General features: G+C 35.9%; 1 protein-coding gene across 1 annotated transcript; it reads left to right on the top strand.

Moving 5' to 3' along the window:
* The first annotated feature begins 6078 nt into the window (after positions 1-6078).
* Positions 6079-18724, top strand: LOC121418282. The gene is made up of 3 exons (XM_041612060.1): positions 6079-6302; positions 14137-14369; positions 15019-18724. Exons 1-3 carry the CDS (start codon positions 6182-6184, stop codon positions 16264-16266), a joined length of 1602 nt encoding a protein of 533 aa, XP_041467994.1. The 5' UTR covers positions 6079-6181; the 3' UTR covers positions 16267-18724.
* Positions 18725-19269: the final 545 nt, after the last annotated feature.

Genomic DNA, 19269 nt, shown 5'->3' with positions numbered 1-19269 from the left:
TATACGATATACTGTTATCAATAATCATATTATTATGATCCTCAAGAAAGTGACCACTTGATGACTACGATCAGTGGCGTAACTACATGTACGGGGGCATGTGTCCCCAATCGGCTGCCCACAAAAACGGGGGAAAGGACAAAAAGATGGAAGAAAGAAAGAGAAATGTAGTAGAGAAGAAGAAAAAATATTGTATATTATATGTTATATTATATTACATAAGTTAAATATTTTTTCATAACTTTATGAAACAAAACTTGCTTAGGGCCTATGTGTTGATCACTCCTGGCGCTCTCATTTTCTCTTAGTGAGATAGATAATCCAGTTCAAGGGATTGAATGATACTTATTATATAACATTCCGTTTTCAAGGCAATATACACCAAACATAATGTGAAACCTTGTGAATAAAAAACCTATATGTGTTTATATTACATTATGTTATACTTTCATAATGTAAAATTTTAATACTCTATTTCTCTTTGTACATATTATTTAAAGATAAATCAGAGGTGGATCCAGGTTTTTCCCGAGGAAAAATTGCCAAGCAAAAAAAAAGGGTTTTCAACCTAAAATAATGACATTTCAAAAAATAAATGTCTTCTATTTGAACGGCATTTTTACATAAAAAATTTTAATTGTGCCTCTATAGCCTCTAAAAGGGGGAACATGAGCCGGCTTTGCCCCCCCCCCCTGGATCCGCCAGTTATAAAGCAGAACGGTAATATTCATAATAAATAATGATGAAGATGGAGATGATAAGGATGGTGGTGACATTGGTGAAGATGAAGTCCATGGAGATAGTGATGGTGATGATGATCGTGGTGGAGTATTTGGTCATGAATAAATCAACGGAAGAGTGATTTGATGATTAACTGAAATACTGACAGAAAATTTACTGAAAATTCTGATGATAAATGAGTAAAGAGAGGAACATCTTTTCGTAGACTATGGTAGGGAGTTCCAAAATTCAGGACCTTGGTGTCTGATGGATTTTTTATGTGCAATAGGCATTGTGAGGTTGATTGAATGAAAATTTGAAGAGTTGCGTGCATCTATTGTAACACATAATTTTATATCCTTTTTCTAAAGGTGTAATTTTCGATGCTTATATTGTAAGGAAATTCAGCAATATACAGTGCGTCCCACAATTATTTATCATAACTTAATCCAGGGGCAGAAATTTCTCCCAAAAGGTAGGGGGGTCAAGGGTCTGGAAAATTTGACAAGCAAAAAAGGGGGCTATTATCTAAAATTTAAGATCATTGCGATGAAAATATATTTGACAAGCAAAAAAAAAAAGGTCATCTCGTCTAAAAACGCACGTTTTATTCCCATTTTTGGTGATATATTTCTTAGCATCACCAAAGACCAAAAATAGTAGGGGGACATTTGATATTGTGTCCCCCCTACTATTTTGAGTGGGGGGACACGTCCCCCCTGTCCCCCCTGGGATTTCCGCCCATGACTTAATCACAAATACAATAGACAAATGACCTACCATTTTAAAGCTTAGAATCTCCTCTTTCATCTGAAATTACTTAGATTTCACATTCATGCATGAGTGAGCAAAAACAATTTGAAAAGGGGATACCAAAATGTCACTTGGCGGGCCGTATCTGGGTTTTAAAAAACCCACATATTTAAAAAGTTCAATATCTGCTATTTAATTTGATACATCAATTACAGAAAATGGTCAGGAAATAACAAAGTTCTGGTTATTTGAAATAAGGCTTGAATTCCGATAATTTCATAAAATGAAGCGGTTTTACAGGCTGGCGTTCAAACTCATTCGACACTCCGTTTTGTTGACGATCAGCCATGCATTTAAATCTTTTGTTACCGTGCGATAGCTTCTATTGGTAACTGTGAAAACACGTTTATTTAATGAAATTATGGAAATATAAGCGTTGTTTCGAGGGATCATAACTTTTTTACTTCTTGACCATTTTCTGTGATTAAGATATCAAAGAAAAGAGCAGATATTGAACTTTTTAGTCTTGCGATTTTCTTTTTGAAATTCAGATACCCCCGCCCAATGAGTTTTTGGCATCCTTTCTTCGAATTGTTTTTGCTCACTCATGCGTGAATGAGGAATAATCTAAGTAATACCAGATGAAAGAGGAGATGCTAAGCTTTACATTGGTAGGTCATTTGTCTATCTCATTTATGATTAAGTTATGATAAATCATCGCTAAATCTCGGTTTCGTTTTTCTGGGACGCACTGTATATATGAATTTATATGTTGGACATACATAACGTTTGTTTTATATATCAAGTGAAAGCTTTTTACACCTTAAACCATGCACAAAGATAGTTTTGGCAATTCACGATTAATTGTATATACTAAAGTTTCTAAGCTATTATGTGAATAAATTATATTTCTGTCATCTGCAAATAATACAAATGATCCTTGTGGAATTTCGTACTTTATAGATTGAAAGTTAGAAGAAATATTGTGAATTACATATTGTTTTCTATCTGACAAATAACATTCAAACCAAGATAGTGCAATTCCTCTAACTCCATAATTTTCAAGTACTTAAAATAAAATTTGGTAGTCGAGAATGTCGGAAGATTTTTCTTATATAGGCCCATGAATACTAAAATAACGTTCTTTATAAGCCATTGCATAAATTTGTAATTTTATCATAATAATTATGTATTAAAACCCGGTCCGTTGAATGTCCATTCTTAGATCCATATTGGTTTTCATTTAGAAAGTAATAACTATCTAGGAACTTATATGTCTGCTGCAAATAATCTTTTCTAATATATGCTGGGAAGAATTGGCTATTTCTTGTGGATTATCTTTTTTTTGAAAACATGATTTACCTTTTCAATTTTTAGGGAATCAGGACATTTGCCGCTGCTGATCGATTGATTGAAAACATGACTCAAAGAGGCAATACTATGTTTAACAAGAAAGTGCTTATTCCATCATGCCCTTGTAATTTGCTTGATTTGAGATGTTGGAAGGAATATTACAAAATTTTGATTTGGTCCATAAAGATGATTTGCCAACTGTTCTTCACGATTTCGCCTAAAAAGATTGTAGTTTTGCAAATTGAATATGTTAGGTGAAGTATATTGTGAAGCCATGTTTCTGTGACACCAATAATGGAATTATTTGGAGTAAGAAGTAGTGATTCCAGCGATTCATTTTTTGTTCGAACTTCGAGCATTTATGAGAAGCAAACTGAAATTGTGTTCCATGTCTCTAAATTTTAGAGTAAATTCTTCAGTTGAGTAGTACTATATCTATATCCGATGATGTACTGGGTATTGTTTAATTTGAAAATAGACCAAAATATCCATGTCACTATTAAAGAGGAAACTTTGATATTACCTCCCAAAATGTAAGATTATAAGTATAAATGATTTGCATGTAAGTTTTCTCTATCGGATCTGTATGATATTGGTGGTACAAGTGATGAGATGATTTTCCTTAATTTTAATAAAGGATGTAGAGTACATTGATGATGATGCTGATGATGCTGATGATGATGACGATGATGATGATAATACTGCTGATGATGATGATGCTGATGATGCCGATGATGATGATGATGATACTGACGATGATATTGTTTTTGTTGATAGGATGATACCAAATATATCATGATTTGGATGATACCAAATATCGATCAAAATAGAGACTAAATAGATCTATACAGTTAACTTCATCAGTCATCAGTTAACTTGCTTGGTCATCGTTATCACGATCCGTCTCAAGAAGTCAATGCTATTATTACACCGGTTTAGCTCGAGATACTAACACCGGCACTCAGAGCATTCGATGCCAATCAATCCTGCCGGGTATAGTCAATTCATTCATTCATCTCCACTGGGTCGAGTGCAGCACAGTGTGGATAAATTTCTTGCTGAAGGAAAATACGCCATGGTTATGATTTGAACCCACGTCCCTTTGTTTGATGGACGAGAGTCAGAACCACTAGACCACGACGCGCCCACAATGAAAGCCACGCGTTTTTCCAAATAAGTAATTTAAACGAGTAAGCAACTTTTTAAAGGCTCGCTAAGTACGCTCACCATCGCAATTTTCCATTATTACACTCGATCCCTTGAAAGACGATTTGATGATTATTCTTTTTTCTTCCAACGATGGAAAATTTGCTCGCATTTGGATACTAAATGTAAACCAGTAGTTTACGTCACAAGAAATCAATTACAATATAACCATATTTGTAATAGTCTTTCAAGTGAAAGATAGTAGTATATGCACACAGTTAGAATATACCCCATGCAGCCCGTGATAATTACACACCACTTGAAAGAAGTTTTGGGGCAACATTCTTTTTTCCACCTACGCTATGCTCATTCGGCACATTATCCAATAATCAGCTCATGAAAAACGATTTTTATCGTCATGTCTTCCAAATACTGAAAAATGGCTCTCCTTCTCTATTCCACTGCGCACGCGCCCCTTTATCATAGTTTCAACCAATACTTCTTTTTCATGACTAATAAAAAAATGCTCCCTTTTTAATGCTTATAATATTTTTAAAAAAATGCCAGTCCGTACTTATGTTTGCATTAGTGGATTGGAGAGATAAACAGTTCTTATAATGGGACTTTTTCTTGTCTTAATATAAAAAAAATTCGGGGTAATAATAAATTATGCTAAGCAAGGCCCGCTGGGAGAACAGTTTTCAGAACTGAAGTGCATGGGGCTACCCAGGGTAAAACATGGCGTTATTATTATCATTTACACCTCCAATAATTCATCATGGTTGCGATTGCAGAATAATTCGAAACGTTTACATGTTATGTTCATTAATTATCATCAAAAGTGTTAGCGCAGTTTCTCAAAGTTCATGAACTATCCAACTGGCATATTGTAGGCCCGTAATATGATAAGGATGTTTTTTTTTATTGAACAAATCAAAACAAATCACAAACAATCACAAGAAATCAAAACATTTACAAATCATTGTATCATTTAAAAAAAGGAGGAAATAAGAATAAAAAGGCAGCCTTTTTATAAATTATCCACTTTTACATCAGCTCTATAGATGAAATAAATCAAACTGTTGAATTATCTTGGAAAGCTATACAATATATGGGTGATCACAATTGGAATCTCCACTTTTCGAAGTGACAACAAAGTGTGTTATTTTTCTTAGCAATAGAATATTCAAGGTCTTTGCTGGTTTTTACATAACATTTATAACCTTCAAAGTTAGGTAGTTTGCTCTGAAATTTACGAATGTAAACATAGTATTTGAGCAAAAGAAATTTGTAAGAAATTTATCAGAAAGTAAACCACAACATTTTCTCAAATGCAGAGATAATTTACCTGTTTTAGTTCAGAGTTTCCTCCCATATACATTTAATAGTGGGGCATTCAATACAAATGTAAATATAGGTTTCAGGCTCTGTATCACAAAACCAACAAATTTGGGAGATACAGTTGCTGGTGCAGTATATTTTTCGGGATATTTTATTTACACAGTACATAAGGCAAAAAGTCAGTCATGAAATTGAAGCACTTACATCCGGAAATACATGGCACGGTTATAGGAGCCCTATTGCTCACTGTTCGATATATACACCGCCCACGTACAATAGTGCGAAATTGAGGAAAAACCAATGTAATGATCGTTTGCAGAAAAATAACATCAACTACACGTAGCTGCTTTTATCATTTTTGAGGTTGTATGAAGCTGTATTCATTGTGTGTATGTTTGCACATGGACCTAATGGCGGGCGGATCTAGGGGGGGGGGGGGGGCAAAGCAGGCCCGTGCCCTACCCCTCCCCCCCCCCCCTTTGAGAGGCCCACTTAAAATTTGTAATGTAAAAAATGCCGTTATAAAACAGAAGTGTGCCCCCCCTGCCCCTTTGAAAGCGAAGACCTTTTTCTTTCTTTTTTTTTCTTGTCTATTTTTTTCGTAGACGAAATTTCCTTATTTGTTGGTGGAAAACCTTCTCTCTTTTTTTGGGGTCAAAGTTTTCGTCGGGAAAATGTGCCACCCCCCCCCCCTTGGAAAATCCTGGGTACACCCCTGCATGACCTAAAACTGGAGCTTCGTTGGGACCATGATTTGATTTGGGAAATACCCACTTTCTGTTTAATATTCGCAGGGAATTCCCAATATTCGTGAGCGTCTAAACATAATAAAAACTTGACAAAATCACTGTGTTGTGTTATTCTCAATATGGCCGGTAGAAAGGAAACGCATTGGAAACCTAAGGCGATATTTCTACTCCCAAACACCTATATCAGTATTTCATATCCAAATAAGGAAACTCAGAATGACTTGGAACACAAAGGATATGGTGAGTAGTGTGTATAGTCCAATTCAGAATTTATATATTAGGCCTACTTGTAAACATTTATGATATCGATTAACTACTTGTAATAACTACAAAAATAACTAAATTTAGTATGTGATACAGTAGAATTCCTTTACAATCAACGCACGACTTAGCCTTTGTTTTGTATTTCTCATTTTGTTTTGATTTGGATTCGATCACTGACCCGGTGAATATTTCTCGAAAAACTGAATGGTACGAGAAGTACCGAAGTCCCCTCATACCCCTAAAAATAGGCCTACATGTTTGCAATAGTAGTACAGAGGCATTTTAGAATACTACTAATATCTTATTTATTTTAATATCTTATTTTGTAACAAGCACAATCACTTTAGCGACTTATATCTATTTAGATTATACCGAGGTTTTTTTTACCTGACTACTAAGAAAGCACGAATGCTTGTGAGCAAGCAACCAGGGGACCAACGGCTTAAGGTCCTCTCCGAGGGACCTGGTAATGAGGATAAATGCCCTACCAAAGGGCACAGCACATGTACACCACTTTAGACAAGACCAATAAGGGGAGAATTTGAGTTTAAGAAGCATTTTGGGGTAAAAGTTGGGAACCGGTCAATTTCACCTAATTTGAATGTGCTGAATCTAATAAAACCGGTTCCCAAGCCAATTTTTGTCTCACCTGCATCATGTGCATAGCAGAGTGAGACTATAGGCGCCGCTTTTCCGACGGCGGCGGCGGCGTCAACATCAAATCTTAACCTGAGGTTAAGTTTTTGAAATGACATCATAACTTAGAAAGTATATGGACCTAGTTCATGAAACTTGGCCATAGGGTTAATCAAGTATTACTGAACATCCTATGAGAGTTTCATGTCACATGACCAAGGTCAAAGGTCATTTAGGGTCAATGAACTTAGAACATGTTGGAGGAATCAACATCAAAATCTTAACCTGAGGTTAAGTTTTTGAAATGACATCATAACTTAGAAAATATATGGACCTAGTTCATGAAACTTGGACATAAGGTTAATCAAGTATCACTAAACATCTTGCATGAGTTTCACGTCACATGATTAAGGTCAAAGGTCATTTAGGGTCAATGTACTTTGGCCGAATCGGGGGTATCTGTTGAATTACCATCATAACTTTGAAAGTTTATTGGTCTAGTTCGTTAAACTTGGACATTAGAGTAATCAAGTATCACTGAACATCCTGTGCGCATTTCAGGTCACATGACCAAGCTCAAAGGTCAATGAACTTCAGCCGAATTGGGTGTATCTGTTGAATTACCATCATAACTTTGAAAGTTTATGGATCTGATTCATGGAACTTGTACATAAGAGTAATCAAGTATCACTGAACATCCTGTGCGAGTTTCAGGTCACATGATCAAGGTCAGAGTCATGTAAGGTCAATGAACTTTGGCCATTTTGGGTTTTTTTGTTGAATAACCATCATATCTCTGTAAGTTTATTGGTCTAGTTCATAAAAAGTGGACATAAGAGTAACTATTTATCACTGAACATCTTGTGCGAGTTAGAGTAGTTTTCAAAGTCAGCACTGCTGCTATATTGAATCGCGTGATGCAGGTGAGATGGCCAGAGGCATTCCACTTGTTCATGTTTTGACCACCTAATTTGCATAAACAAAATGGCTGCCAAATTGACTATTTATAATCGTATTTCTACAATATTCTTTTATAATATTCGCTTTCACCGATATGGATACTGCAAAATCCTGCATACATAACAATGTATCTCTTATTATGCAAATTTATGCATATTTTGCAAAATTGTGCTATAATTTGATAATTACACCTCAAAAAATTAATATTCTGGGTACAAATATAATTTGTATCATTATGATAACTGTGTGGCCCCTAAATATAATATTTAAGTCAATTTTTATATGTATTTTATTATTCTTTGATTTTTTTTATGTTCTTGTATTTTTTGCCATTTTCTTTGTATATGTTTGATATGAGATCTTGAAAAAACTAGTATCAATGGCAGACAAATATCAAGCTTCAATCATTGAATCATTTGATAAACTTCTTTTGCCACAACTGTTAATTGTACTCAGGAACAAATACACAAACATGCTCCCACACCCACACCTGTATATAGAAAGTAATATACTTGCGAGGTATATTATACATGCCCAATATAAAACACAATGATGCTGATCCTATAATCATGACAATTACCAAATTCAATGAACCCGTCAGAAAAGAAGGGTTTAGAAGTTAGAAAACCTGTAATCATGCTGGAATTAGATTTCTTGAAATATTTATATTAAAATGTTAAATATATCCATTATAATTAGATAACAGACCCAATAATCAATGATTTTTAATGATATTTTTTCAGTGTAGTTTATCAATCGGATTTAAGTATCAGTACATTGTTAACATCCTTGTAGCAAAATTATATATTTGATTCGTCTCCATCAGAACGGCAATCATTATAGTTAACAAAAGGAGAATTTGTAATAAAGGCAAAGGGTCTGTATTACCGGATCACTTACTCGTTTTTTATCATTACCGATATATTTATTTCCTCTGAGTCAATCATCAACATGATCAAAGTAATAACTGAAAACCACAGCTTCTATCCAATCCTTGCCATTGAAGATTCTTTGCCAAACGATAATGAATACAAAAGAGGAAATGATAAAAAATAGGGGGCTAAACACAGATTAGCTCCATGGTAAAAACATGGGCAAAACAAGAAGGTTTCCAGCTGCCGCGTCACTGCCCAGTGCAGAACAAAGTTTCACACTGCGTCCTATGGTTGAAAAGTGTTAGGGATGCCTGATGAAGGTAAACCAGCAAGGAGACAGTTTGCAGAAGTCCAGTCTAGAGGTTATCTGGTCATGGATGATATTTTCCGCACCACCTCATGTAAAACAGTGTCTGATCTCAGCAATTCTGTGAAGCTGGTAATATGCAGATTGGCAGACATGTGATGTGAGTTTCTACATGCTCATTGTTCTATCAAAGACTACGCCAAGATATCTAGCCTTGCATACTGGAGATATATAGCTTCCTCATCTATTAAGACTGGAGTTGTAGTCATAATAATTACGCATATGGAGATGACAGAACAAGTTACTTCACTTTTAATCGTTAAGCTTCAAAAAGTTGACCTATCGAATCCTCAGTGGCAGCACCAACAACAGCAGCTGCACGAACCTCTGTATCTTTAACTTTTGGATCAAAAGTGAGGTATACAGCTGGATGTCATCAGCATAGAAGTGTACACCAAGACCATGTTGCCACATTATAGAGCCAAGAGGAGTGATGTACAGTTTGAAGAACAAGGGACCAAGGACAGACTCCCAAGGAACTCCATAGCAAGGGATAGTAACAGGAGACTGCATGCCAGTGATGAATACAGCTTGTCCTCCTGTTGGCAAGGTAAATGGAAAGCCATTGGAGTGCAGAATCATCAATTCCAAAACAGACTGCAATCTCCCAAGAAGAATGACATGTTCAGTGGTATCAAAACCGGTTGACAAGTCAAACATAACTTAGGCAACTGCTTTCTTCATAGAAAGAGATCTGCTGGCTCTACAATCAAAGAAATTCTCGACCTACTGAGACTTTGATGGTGATATCTCAGACTCGCATGCAGCCTATCAGAGCTGGGTAAGTTATTGGATGCTGTTGGGTTTAATACCGATCAAAAGAAGTGGATTAATAATAACCTACATGAACACCAAACATGTCAGGAACCCACCATCTTCTGAAAGATATCTTTGTTATCAAAAATAATCTTATGAAGATATGATTATGTGTGAATATTAGAAGTTTGATAAATGGCCAAGGGGACATTACACAATTCACTGCGGTATTGAAATGTGCACTCCGCGCATTTTAACACCTGAAACAAGATCTGGTCAGACAGCAGATTCTCTCTCAAGATAAAAGTTTGGGTTTTCTCTATGGATCTGTGACATAAGAATTGGACATATCTCAAGAACACAAACACGATGACTTCGATACCAACTGCCTCCGCAGAATTCTTGTGCTAAATTGATTTGATTTCAACAATTTTATAATATGAGGCTGCCCTATCAATCAAGCCATCCAATGGAACACCAGCTCGATGATAACTGACATTGATCATTCAACACCCCTAAGGTGTATCAAGCTGGGGGAAGCCGGATGCCTCTAAGTTGGATGAAGCGGCAGTCCTTGATAGGACAGGTGCAGTACTGCATTGGAAAAGATATATTATGGAGATGCACATGTAATCAGTTAATGAAGTCCAATTATCAAAATTTGTTATTAAAAGAACATGCAGTGACTTATTCGTTGTGGAACTTTAGAACACCATAGTCTGGCTTTTAAATCATTCAAAACGGTCTAATTGATAGGCAAAATGAGACATTAGATGGTTCTGAGAATTTTTTTTTCAAAATTGGAACAATTTGACAAGCATAATGGAGAACACACAAGACATTTCATTTTCAGCAGACTGTTTTCACTTCATTTTGCTAAAAAAAACACACAAAGGATATTAAATGCGACTGATTGACTATTAGGAGTTGAGATTTACAGTACTGTCATGATTCAAATTTAATAATCCATCAATTAAAACTGTAAATACGAATGAATTGATTGATATCATAATTCAAAAAAACATTTTATATTAAAATTTAAGCAATTAATAGTGATATTCGCTTGAATACAGATAGGTTCATGAAATTCGTTGGATCACCACCAGTGTGCTTTTAAAATGCGAAGGCCCTCCCTGCAGGAATTTTTACCTTTGTATGCAGATGTGAGTGTGGGAGTCGGTGCATCTGTTAATGCCCATGGATATATACGAATAAAAAAATGTAAAAATCATTGAAACTTATTATTTTCTGCCATTGATAATCAATACTTTGACAGATCCCATGACAAAACATGCACGAAACAAAAGGTACAAAATACAAAGAAATACATAAGAAATTCAAAAACAAAAAAATACATTGATATTCACTGTGGTATTATATTCTAAGGGCTGTACAATTATTAATAATGATGCAAATACTATTTGTACCAAAAATATTGACATTTGAGCTGAAATTATCAAATTAAAGCATAATGATAAAAAAAATATGCATAAATCTGCATAATTATAATTAGCCGGGATCAAAAATAACAATTTTCCCGAAAGGTACACGTATGTATGCAGTATTTTGCAGTATTCATGTCTGTGAAAGCGAATATAATTAAAGAACATTGTCAAAATAATCTGAATTTTCAATTTGGCAGCCATTTTGTTTATGCAAATTAGAAGGTCAAAACATGAGAAATTAGCTTGGGAACCGATCCTATCAGATTCGGCATATTTGAATAGTGTGAAATAGTCCGGTTCCCAATTTTTACCCCAAAATGCTTCTTAAAGTTTATACAGGCCTCTTTTTCCAGAGTGGCTCTAGCCTACTTGGGAATCGAACCCGGGTCACCGGAATCCGAAACCCCCGCGCTACTGACTGAGCTATCGCGCCTCCCCAAAATCATTTGATTATGAATATTATTGTTATCATTATTGTTGTTGTTTTTTGTTATATATTGTCCTCATGTTATTATCATGGTGGCTCAGTGGTAGAGCGTCCGCCTCATGAACGGGAGGTCGTGGGTTCGATCCTCCGATTCATATAAACATGTATAAAAATGGAACTTAGCTTCTGCCTTCTTGCTAGGCGCTCAGCATTTAGATTGGCGAAGAGTAATAATAAAATGTAATGATATGCAGTGCCCGCTGGTAGAACAGTTTCCGCACTGAAGTGGCTACCCTGGGGAAATACAACGTCATTATTATTATTATTATCATTATTATTACTATTATTATAATCATCATTACTACATGAACCATGTTTTTATCAAGATAAATAAGTAATATGCAGTTGAGGAAAATTGCGTAAAGATGGCGGTGTGGGCATTGGACCACCCCCTCCCCCCAAAAAAAGGAGGGTGGATAAGAGAAAAGACAGTTGGATAAATATGTTATCATGTTTGACGTTAAAGGTCTAGTCCACCCCAGGAAAATGCTGACTTGAATAAATAGAGCAAAACAATCTAGCATAGTGCTAAACATTCCATCGAACATGTCGAAATGGGATGTAAAATAAGAAAGTTATGACATTTTAAAATTTCGCTTATTTTTCACAAAACAGTGATATGCACAACTAGGTGAGTCAGTCGATGATATGCATCACTCGATATTTCTTTTGTTTTTTATTGTTTGAATTATGCAATATTTATTTTTTTATAGAATTATTATAAGGACCAACTTGACTCAACCATATAGTATTAAACAATGCTAATACCCCATGTTCATTGTGTCACTTGACAATGAAGAGAAATTATAATATTTCATGTAATAAAATACAAACGAAATGTGAGTCATAGTCTCCCCATTTGCATACCAGCCAGGATGTGCATATAAATGTTTTGTGAAATTAAGCGAAACTTTGAAATATCATAACTTTCTTATTCTACATGCGATTTTGATGAAATTTTCAATGTTATGTTTGTTGGATTTTTTTTCTTTTTATTCAAATCAACTTTTTGTTGGGGTGGACTCGTCTTTAGTCAAAATGGATCACAGAATAAGATTTCAAGGTTGAGAGCTTGATGTAGGGTGACTCATTACCACGAGAAAGGGGTGGGGGAAGGGGCCAGCTTCCTTTAGTTCAGATCAGGGGCGGGTCCAGGATTTTCCAAAAGGGGGCAAATTTTCCCGAGGAAAAAAATTGAAAGCAAGAAAAAAAGGGATTTTCAACCAAAAATTAAGGACATTTCGTCCACGAAAATATTTGACAAGCAAGAAAGAAAAGGTATTCGCTTTCAAGGAGTGGGGTTCACACTTCTGTTTATTACATTACAAATTGTAATTGTGCCTCTCAAAGGGTGGGGGCACGGGCCAGCTGTCCCCCCCCCCCTATCCGACAGTGATTCAGATATTGATTTGATGTCGATTTGAATAGCACCAAAAAGTCATAGGATCAATCAATCAGAGGTGACAATGATGGAAACGCTTTACCATTTTGGTAATTCATTCCATATGGGGGTGCTTGAGTGGCGCTTGCCCCTCCCTCCCCCCCAAAAAAAAGTTCACGACGAAACAAAAATAAAGGAACAGAGAAGGGTGAAATATGATATTATTTTTTCAATATTGTGTCATCATATATTACAAAATTAGATTTTTCTATATAAATGTCGAAATTTTCGCTTGCTCGCTCGCCACGTTTCCTAATTTTTGCCCGATACACAATATCTTACGCCCTCAAAATTCTTGGCTCATTACGCCATTGCCAGAAGACATGCCCTTTATTTATTTTGGTTAAAGTTAATCATATCAGGGGCATATCAGGTGGCTCAGAAAAGAATACCATAAGTATTCCTCGAGTTTGGGATACTACATGAATCGTTGATGAGTGCACTATTGACCCTATCAAGTGGAATACTTCTGGTATGAACATAAAGAAGAAACTACATTCGAAATGATTATCATTACCTCTCATGATCATTCAGAGTTATCGGGCGCGGCGTTGCACAGTAAGTTTTGTACATAAGTCAATGGTGGAAAGTCACACTTCTGCGCATCGTGTAATACATATTCTGATATTGCACACGCAAGATAAAATGTACGTTTTGAGGCATTACTAAAAACTAAAAGGCACGGTTATTATCGATAATTATTATTGATTACACTTATACAGCATTTTAAAGAAATCATCGAAATAACCAGCGGCTTTTCAATACATTTTTTGTCATTCGGATTAGTTTGATGTCATAGTACAGTTTTTGCAAATTACACTTTCCATTTCTTGTTCATAATAGGAAGTTGCAATATTAAAGAAGGCTTGGATCGATCTTGGACGATAGATCAACTCGCTGAGGAGCTGATAGCCCATTATCCTCAACATAAGGCTGAGCTAGCAAAGACTGGAATCGAGTTCGCCAAGCTTCAGAGATATTCCAAGGTGATCATTGCCCATGTCCTTGTGAAGGGAAGCACCGTCGCTGACCTTGAGAAACAACATGGCCAAGGAATCTTGGTTATTCTTCAAAAGGTAATAGTTTACAGATAATGGTAAACGTGTTGGTGGTGGTCTGTGGTGGTGGTGGTGGTGATGATGATGGTGATAGTGATGATGATGATGCTGCTGCTTCTGATGATGATATTGATGATAATGCATGGTGATGATGATTAAGATGATGATAGCGATGGTGACGATAATGATATCACATGAAGGAAGCCTCATCGATGGTCTATGTCATTGGGTGATTTTAAGTCCGGTGTTGGCCTTGGTGTTTGTGTTGAAATTTGGATTGCTTCCCCTAGCTCCAAATCTTATTAAGAGTTTGTAAAACTGATCCAGATTGCATTATTGACATCTCAACAACTAGTGACTTTTCGGGACCATCTTAATTTTATGTTTGGTGTTATAATCGTGTCAAAATTGAACACTAACACCAAAAGGTCAACACTGAACTTGAAATCACCCATTGTTGCAGCAAGGGCAATTAAAAATTTCTGAAACTTGTCAAATGCAATGATTCGTTGGCCACTTAATATTTAATGTATTTAAAAGAGACCAAAATTTGTACTTTCCGTTGCTATTGATGTTTCTTGTAATGCCTTTCAACAACATCTTTCTTGAAAAAATGGTATCTTTTATTAATTTTTTTAATTGACTTCTTGGCGTTTGATTTTTGCAGGCTAGTGTTGCGCCATCACAAAAGGTGCCGAAAGAAATGAAGGGTGCCGTAAAGGTCAAGGAGGAGGTGACGTCCCCGAAGAAGTCCTCTAACCAAAGACATAAAAAAATCGAACCAACATCTCGTGAGTTTGTTGACCAGGTCCAGCGCGAGCTGGATATCTTGTCACAGCTAGGAGGTATAAAAATAGCTCACCTAAACTGCCAGTCTCTTTGTAACAAGAAAGATGAGCTGAAACTCCTTCTGCAATGCCGGGCAACAGTTGATGTGATGACCTTGAGCGAAACCTGGCTAGGTGAAAACGACGCAAAAGAAAGTTTCAAGGTTCCTGGATACACAATTATTTCAAGGAGAGATGGGGCTCCTAAGTTTACCGGTAGGCCACGCGGTGGTGTTTTGATATATGTGAAAGACAGTCTTTCAAGTTTGGTCGGAGAGTGTGACACCAAGATGGAGGAGGGATTAGATGCATGCTGCATCGATATCCAGCTTGGCGGGAGTAATGATGTAAAGAAAGGATCAGACCAAATCAACATGTGCTTGAAGAAGACTTTACTGAGAATAATAGATGTCTATGTGCCACCAGGAACGAGGGATCAGGTTTCCCTCTTTAAAAAGCTGCAAAGAAGTTTGAATAAATTGAAGGCAACAGATAGTTGCAAGCTGACATCTTCTAAAGCTAACAAGAAGTATCCTTGTTGCTGTAAAACAAATTATGTGATACTAGGGGATTTCAACTGCGATAGAAAAACTCTTTCGTCATGCAAAGTGATGGAATCTGTGAAGGGGGAGAAACTCCAAGCACTTGATGAACTTGAGAAAAACCATCATTTTTCACAGCTGATCAAAGATTCTACACGGGTCGATTTGAGGAAGACGAAAGGTCAGAACACATATCAGACGACAGAATCTTTGATTGATTTTGTCTTCACGGATAATCCAGTTGCTGTCTCATTTTCGGGAGTGGCTCATATTGCCATGAGTGATCACTATATGGTTTACTGCGCTTATGAACCTGCTAAGAAATATCTCCACAAGTCAACACCGTTGCTGACATTTGAGGAGTTTTCTCAATTTTCCAAGGGTGATATCGACGAAGAAGTATATGGAATGATTTGTGCCCGTGACCTTGCCAAGAAAAGGGGTGATTGGGATGAGTACGATAGGTTAAAAGATGCCATCAAAGTAGCAAAGAATGAAAACAAAAAAGAACGGAAGCAACAAGAAAAGGCTTTAAAGTTGAAATGACTCATGTATTACCTGTTACGATACTGCAACAAATAACAATGAAATATTTTTGAATTCGATTTCCTTTTCTTTGATTACAGGAAATATGACGATTATGAAGTAACAAAACATGAATAAATATTGATCTTACATGTACATCTCTTGAGGTGACAGATGTGAAATATATCCGAGTAATAATCCAAGGTGTTTAGCTAAGATTCTGTAAATTAAAGTTCACAATGATGGCGATGATGAAACTGATGTTGAAGCATGATGAATTGTCACTGTAACGAGTTGAAATGTCCGCGAAGACGATGTTGATGATGATTAACAGTCAATTTCAGCAATCCATGGATTGAAAAGAGTTATTAAACAAGTTGATGATCTCGATGAGAACTGAGAATTCCTCTCTCAAAATAACTGCAAACGGTTCATTGATGGCGGGCAAATAATGCCACAGAAGATAAATATTCGAATATTCCAGGTGGAGATAAACTCTGTTCTGACATAAAGTCTGGCGTGAAACTCTGAGTTCTGATCTGATGTGATCTGATATGATGATGTCCTTGCTTATATACAGATTATTTACTATTCTAAAGGCTTCAAGTATTGTCTACAAAAAGAATATTCTCCTTTCTGGAGCAATCATAATTGTAAAACATTCTTGAATGACCTGAGTGAAATGAACATGTCAACAACATAGCTAATCCTATTGTTCATTTCCACTACCACTGGAATGCTATTGTTCTTTTCCACTGCCTGAGGAATCTTTTGTGTATCTGTCTATTGTTAAGCAGTCTGTCCAAAAATAACAAACATCCTTGGCCTTTGGATAGGCGAGAGGCCTGCATAACAAAAGCTTTTACAAAGACTTTCTAGAATGTTCTTTATCATTCTATGCTATAAATATCCTTCAAAAAATTAATAACTAAATAAATGAATGTAACTGGTCTTACAATTATACTTATATATAACAAACCAAAAACATGAAGTGAAATGACCGGTTGATTATAACCCTTCGAAAATGAAATGAAATGAAAAAAAGACCAGTATTTCATATTGGCAATTGTTAGCTGATCATTTCAAAATATATGCGATGATCTATTATGGTGATGTTATCATGGTTATAGTGACATGGCAAATAGAAGGGATTTTTTTGCAATTTGTGTAATCTGTAAATGTTTGTAGTGTTATCGTGCATACGCCTTGTATATGTAAAATTTCATTTGTATTGCTATAATCCTCAAGAAAGTGACCAAAAGATGACTACAACAATTTGAGTAACTACGGGGGTCACGTGCCCTCCAATCAGCTGGCAAAACAAAAAAAATTTTGCTTAGGCCCTAAGTGTTCATCACTCCTTGTGCTTGCATTGTCTGTTAATGAGATAAATAATCCACTTCGAGGGAATAAATGGTACAAAAACATTCTTCAAGTCAATATACACGAAACATATATATCTTCGAGCTTTTATTATTTCATCGAAGATATGATTTGCATTGTTTTCTTCTGCATTCATAACATTCGTGTATAGGCATTGCAGTTTACTTTATAAATCCTTTGTAGAAAATATAAATATACTAGATATTTGTAAGAAATATAGTACCCCGTACTTGATCCAGAAAATATACCCATTAAGTCGATTTGACATTTTCCGCAACTAGAAATGTTCTTTCCAATTGTTCTTTCCATTGGAAATGTTCTTTCCAATGAAGTTTTTTTTCTGTATTTGTGTTTGCATGGGGTCCTAGAACATATTCAGCTTGGTTGCCCAAACGGCAACTTTGCTAATTTGCATAAATCGAAAATGGCCGCCAAATATACAACTTAACTGAAAACTGAACTTTGAACCCCTTGCCACAGGATGGTGAGGAATACTCATTTTAAGGGTTCGGGGGGATATGAAGTATCCACTTCTATTATCATTTTTGCCATATATATGGTGATCTTCAGGCCAAATTCAAGATGGCCGCCAGACGCCATCTTGAAAAATTAGATTTGAGCCCAGAATGATGAATAATAACAATTTTAAGGAGTTTCGGGTGTGTAGAATCCGTATATGTTACCTATTTGCAATATGAGGTCATCTTCTGGTTAAATCGTAGATGACCGCCATCTTGAGAAATTAATTTTTGAAACCTTGCCCCAGAATAATGAGAAATACCTTGATGACTACGACCAGTGGCATAACTACATGTACGGGGGCATGTGCCCCCAATCGGCTGCCAAAATAAAACGGGGGGAAGGACAAAAAGAGAGAGAAAGAGAAATGTAGTAGAGAAGAAGAAAAAATAATGTATATTATATGTTATATTACATAAGAAATATTTTTTCATAACTTTATGAAACAAAATTTGCTTAGGGCCAATGTGTTCATCACTCCTGGCGCTCGCATTTTCTCTTTAATGAGATAGATTATCCAGTTCAAGGGACTGAATGATACTTATTGTATAACATTCCGTTTTCAAGTCAATATACATAATACCTTGTGAATAAAAAAACCTATATGTGTTTACATTACATTATGTTATACATATGTTATGTTTGATACTCTATTTCTCTTTTTATATATATTATTTATAAATAAATCAGAGGTGGATCCAGGATTTTCCAAAAAAGGGGAGAATCCTTTTTTCCCGAGGAAAAATTGCCAATCAAAACAAAAATAATGACATTTCAAAAAATAAATGTCTTCTGTCTTAAAGGCATTTTTACATTACAAATTTTAATTGTGCCTCTAGCCTCTAAAAGGGTGGACACGAGCCGGCTTTGCTCCCCCCTGGATCCGCCAGTTATAAAGCATTGTTTCGAGGGATCATAACTTTTTTAATTCTTGACCATTTTCTGTGATTAAGATATCAAAGAAAAGAGCAGATATTGAACTTTTCAGTCAGGCGATTTTCTTTTTGAAATTCAGATACCCCCGCCGAATGAGTTTTTGGCATCCTTCGAATTGTTTTTGCTAACTCATGCGTGAATGAGGAATAATCTAAGTAATACCAGATGAAAGAGGAGATGCTAAGC

Source organism: Lytechinus variegatus, chromosome 7 (genome assembly GCF_018143015.1).
Source record: "Lytechinus variegatus isolate NC3 chromosome 7, Lvar_3.0, whole genome shotgun sequence".
Classification (NCBI taxonomy): Eukaryota; Metazoa; Echinodermata; class Echinoidea; order Temnopleuroida; family Toxopneustidae; genus Lytechinus; species Lytechinus variegatus.
This window is presented reverse-complemented; position numbering and strand designations above follow the sequence as displayed.